A 4,567-nucleotide genomic window follows, 5' to 3' on the forward strand; every position below is an offset into this window, starting at 1 on the left:
ACGGACAGCAGCAGCAACAGCAAGCACACCACCTGTCGATAGTCACACAACTCAACCTCTCTCTCTCTCTCGACTTTCTTCTTCTCTCCATCATCTTCCTTGTTTTCTCTCACTCGATTCTTTCTTACGCTTTTGGTCTCAAGAATCTTGGTCTCTTCTCCTTCTTAAGAGGGTAGTAGCATCCCTTCCTGTATCTATCGATCATCGATCCAGGGTTGACCTCTCTTTAGCGTCTGTATATCCCCCCTCTATCTGTCTGTCTCTTCGCCAAATAACGAGCCGAGCAACTAACGCACNNTACGACTACTACTACTACTACTGCTGGGTCATCTACTCTTGTTTGTCTCCATGAGGGACGTGCCGCTGCTCTTCTTCTCTTTCATCGCGCATGTATCTTCGACGAGAACGTCTGCTCTGCTTGTCTCCCCTCTTTGTCTCTCTCTCCTCTTTCTTTCTTTCCTTTGGAATTCTGTTTGACTAAGGATTCTTTTCTTTTCGGTTCAGGACGCTTTTCGCAGGGCGGGGAAGACTTCACGACAAGCAGTAGAGACAGACAGATTGGCGAGATAGCGAAGAGCGAGGAAAGGAATCAAAAGGAGATTCTTCAAAAAGAGAGGGAGCTTTTTTATCCTCTCTCCTATCTTTCCTTTTCTTTCTCTCTTTCTTTCTTTCTCTCTACTTGTTTTCTTTTTTCCTAGGGTAGTCTTTCTTTCCTTTTTTCTTTCATCTGTTGTTCCTTATCAATGACTTCTACCTCTTTATCTCACCGTCTTCCGTTCTCGAGAAAGAAAGAGAAAGAAGAGAGGAGTCGCCGCAAGTAGGTTCAGACCGATCCCGTCAATGTCTTTCCCTTTCTCATTGACTTCCATCTTTCTTTCTTCTTCTTTCTCAACTTCTTCTCTCTTCTGTAAGGAGATTCTTCGTCTGATGATTGACCTCTCTCTCTTTTGCTTTTTCTTTCTTCTTAGCTTTTGAAAGTCCCTCTCTCTCTCTATCTCTCTCTCTTCCTTCACTCTCTCTCTCTCGCATAGAGAAGAGTGGCAATGCGAGGAGTTCTTTCTTTCTTGAAGAAGCAAAGAACTGCGGGTGACTTTTTTCTTTCTCTCGCTTCTCTTTGCTTTTGAAGGAGATTATCCGATGTTCCTAGATTCTCATAGAAAAGAAGAAGGACAGAACCCTTGTCTCCGCTTTGTTCCTCCTCTGCGTATCTGTCTGTCTTTCTTTCTTCATTCTCTCCCCTGGACTTTCATAGCTTCAGAAGACGTCTTTCTTACTTTCCTATTCTTTCTCTCAATATGGCCGAGCCTCTCTTACAGAAATCTCAGAGAGTGGAAGAAGAAGAAGAAAGATCCACATCCTTCTCTTCTTCTTCTTCCTCCTCCTCTTCTCCCCTAGAGTCGTATCATCCATCACATGTCTCAGCTCACTCGATTCTGCCTCAGGCTACTTCTCCTTCGTCTATAAAACCGCAGAGGCCAAGAGAAGAAGGAGAAGGGAGAGAAGAAGAAAGAACGGAAGGAAGAGATCGAAGTGTCAATGGAGAGCAATCAGGGGGAATCTCTTCTTCAACAGGGGGGACGATGGTCTCTCCAGGATACCTACCGCCTTTAGTTCTTCGCCCTGTCTCGATGACACCGGTCATAGCTCTCAATCCACAGGTATGAAACGTCTCTTTCTTCTTTGTCTCTCTTTTCTTTCTTCTCATCCTTTTTATCTTCTTTCTTTCTTCTCTTCTTCACGTCAGAAAATCTCTATCACGAACTTTCTTCAAAGCAACCACAGTCTACGGGGCTCTCTTCATTCAGACACTTCTACTTGTCTCTCTTCATATAGATAATAGATCAGAGACAGACTAAAGACAGACAGTTAGATAGATACTTATACACGTTTATAAGTGTCTGGAGATATGTCTTTGTCTGTTGGTTCATCTACGGTGTATGTGGGGCTATACAAGATAAAGTGAGGGGGACACAGTGCAGAAGTGTGGGGGAGTGTGTAGATATGCATATCTATCTATGTTGTATGAAGATATCCGTATATCTATATGTATGTATATCAGGCAGAGGTACGGGTACCTGTGTATATGTGTCTATGTACATGTGTGTGCTGTAAGAGTATGTATGGATATATGTAAGGATGATATGTATAAACATGTATGTATACGTGTGCCTATATACATATTCATAGTAGGTGAACGGCCCGTGGTGCGCGTGTAGGAAGAAGTCTTGGCAGGTTATGTATATATGTATGTATATGTATCTATGTATGTCTGCGTATGTATTTATGTATGTCTAGGTATGCGTGTATGTCTGGGTATGGATGTCTTCTCATGGATTTCATGGGGATCGAGAGAGATAGAGAGAAGAGAAGAAAATAGGGTTTGTTTGTGCAAAATAGACGGACGAGGTGTCTTCGCAGAGGCCTCACGATTCTCTTTTCTTCCTCCTTTCTCCACTTCACATCCATCTATATCTTTTGACAGAGGGAAAGAAGATTTTCTCATAACTTCACCTGTCTTTCTTCCACTCTTTCTATCTCAGTAATGGATCTATCTTTCTCCATCTCTCTCTCTATCACTCTGTCTGTCTTTGATCTATCTCCCGATCCCCCTTTACGTGCTTCTATTTCTCTACTCTAGCTCTTTTCCTTTCTCGAGAAGAGCGTCAAGACATGCAAAAAGAGAATTACGACTCGTAGATATGACGTCCCTGGTGCTTGGTACTCCTCCTAATCGCCAAATCGGCTTATATGAAGAGAATTTTCGTCTCCCCCATCCGATGACATCGATTGATAGCTGCTAGAAAAAACATACACAACTCAATCTCCTTCTTCTCCCCTCTCTCCTTTCTTCTTTCTTCTTCGTCTTCTACTTCATCTTTCTCGTCTTTCCTTCTTTCTTGTTCTCTACTAGGTGGAGTCAGTCGACTTGTATGCAAACACGAAAGCTTTAGATCAAGGCCAAGGCTGCTGTTCGTATCTCTGTACAAGATCTCCCCCTCCTTTCGACTGGGTTCCTTTCCTACACGCCGCTGCTTTACATCGACCTTCCTCTTCTTCTCCCCCCCCTCCCGTCCCTTCTTCTTCTCGCTTCTTCTCCCCCGCAACAACTACCACCTCTCCCTCTCCTTCTTCTACCCTAGACACATCTCATACAAGCCACCCTTCCGCTTCTTCTTCTACTTCTACTTCAACTCAGACTCGCGTAGATGTCTCTTCTGCTTCTTCTTCTCTTCCTTTATACTACATGATGAACGACAGTCTTATCGGATATCCTCCTGTAGGGCATCCGGCATCTTTACTAACGATGTTCGGCAAGAGTCAAGTGATCTTTCGAGGAGTGAGAGAGATCAATCGAGCTCATTCTTTCTTCTGGCAGATCTGTTTCCTCTTTCTGATTTCTCTGGTCCTTTTTCTCCCTGGAATTGGGATTCTCATTGTTCTTCTTATAGGCTGTTGTTCCTCTTTCCGCAAACTTCTCGATGACGGGTCTTTACAACGCATGCGATCTGCATGCGAAACCGTTAACCAGCAGCTCTCTCCATGTGGGGTGGGTTTTCTTCTCTTAGAAGGCTATGGAAGCTATCCATCGACCACGAGTCATGACGCCCCCCCTACGGCTCAAGTCAATTCATTAGGAGGAGACAATCATTCTTCTTCTTCGAGTGTATCTACACCTTATAGGGTGGGGGTGGATAGCAGTAGTAGTAGTAGTGGAGGTGGGGAGAGCATTAAGAGAGTATGGGTGATACGGATCTACATGCTTCCGAGAACAGATGGAGTCTATTCACCTGGGGCGACTGCTGCGGCGCAAGCCTCTTCTTCTTCTCTCCTCCAGAGAGAAGGAAGAGGAAGAAGAGAAGAGGAAGGGGGGAGGGGAAGTGATCTGAAAGAAAAAGAAGAAAGATGGAGACAAGATGGACAGGGAGGAGAGGCAAAAGAAGAAGGTCCGATGGGGCCAAAGGAGAAGGGAGAGAAGGACGTCACGATTGTGACTAATGGAGATGTCTTACAACAGAAGAAGAAGAAGGAGAGTGAAGGAAAGGTAGATGAAGAGGGAGAAAAAAAAGGAGTCTCGAATGAAGAGATGAGAGAGAGAAAGGATTCTTCCTCTTCTCCTCGTCGGGATGGTGCGACAGAGAAAGGCGAAGTTGAAGAGAAGAGAGAGAAAGAGGAAGTGAAAGAAGAGAAGATCAAGCTGCTAGGAAAAGAAGGAAGAGGAGGAGGAGGTGAAGAGAATCAGAGCATGAATGGAGAGAAGAAGAAAGACGGAAAGGTAGAGGCAAAAACGATGAAGAAAAAGAGAGGAAAAGATGATGTGAAAGGAGGAAAGAAAGAAAAGAATAACCTGAAAGAACCTCTTCTCAACAAAGAAAACGGTGACGGCGACCAAGTCTAAAGAAGAAGTCGCGAAATGGGAGGGATCATCTACGCAGCAATAAGCATCGAGAGAGAGAGAGAGGGGAATGCTGGCAGCGAAAAAGATAGACAGATAAATCTGGGAAAGGATAGTTCAAGGAGTAAAGGATGAATGCCGTTGTGTGATTTATAGAAGAAAGAGTGAGAAAGA

General features: G+C 44.3%; 1 protein-coding gene across 1 annotated transcript; it reads left to right on the top strand.

Annotated features, from left to right (window-relative positions):
• The first annotated feature begins 62 nt into the window (after nt 1-62).
• On the top strand, nt 63-4,564 carry CSUI_001237 (uncharacterized protein). Its single transcript, XM_068061443.1, has 2 exons — nt 63-1,658; nt 2,912-4,564. The coding sequence occupies exons 1-2, from the start codon at nt 1,296-1,298 to the stop codon at nt 4,394-4,396; spliced, it is 1,848 nt and encodes a 615-aa protein (XP_067926576.1). The 5' UTR covers nt 63-1,295; the 3' UTR covers nt 4,397-4,564.
• The last annotated feature ends 3 nt before the right edge of the window (nt 4,565-4,567 follow it).

This window comes from Cystoisospora suis (assembly GCF_002600585.1).
Source record: "Cystoisospora suis strain Wien I chromosome Unknown contig_490, whole genome shotgun sequence".
Classification (NCBI taxonomy): Eukaryota; Apicomplexa; class Conoidasida; order Eucoccidiorida; family Sarcocystidae; genus Cystoisospora; species Cystoisospora suis.

Bases quoted from the DNA above. Each gene is read 5' to 3' on its own strand.
- CSUI_001237 (XM_068061443.1), top strand. From the start codon at position 1,296: ATGGCCGAGCCTCTCTTACAGAAATCTCAGAGAGTGGAAGAAGAAGAA. The intron at 1,659-2,911 runs GTATGAAACGTC...GTTCTCTACTAG, and splicing joins TCATAGCTCTCAATCCACAG to GTGGAGTCAGTCGACTTGTA.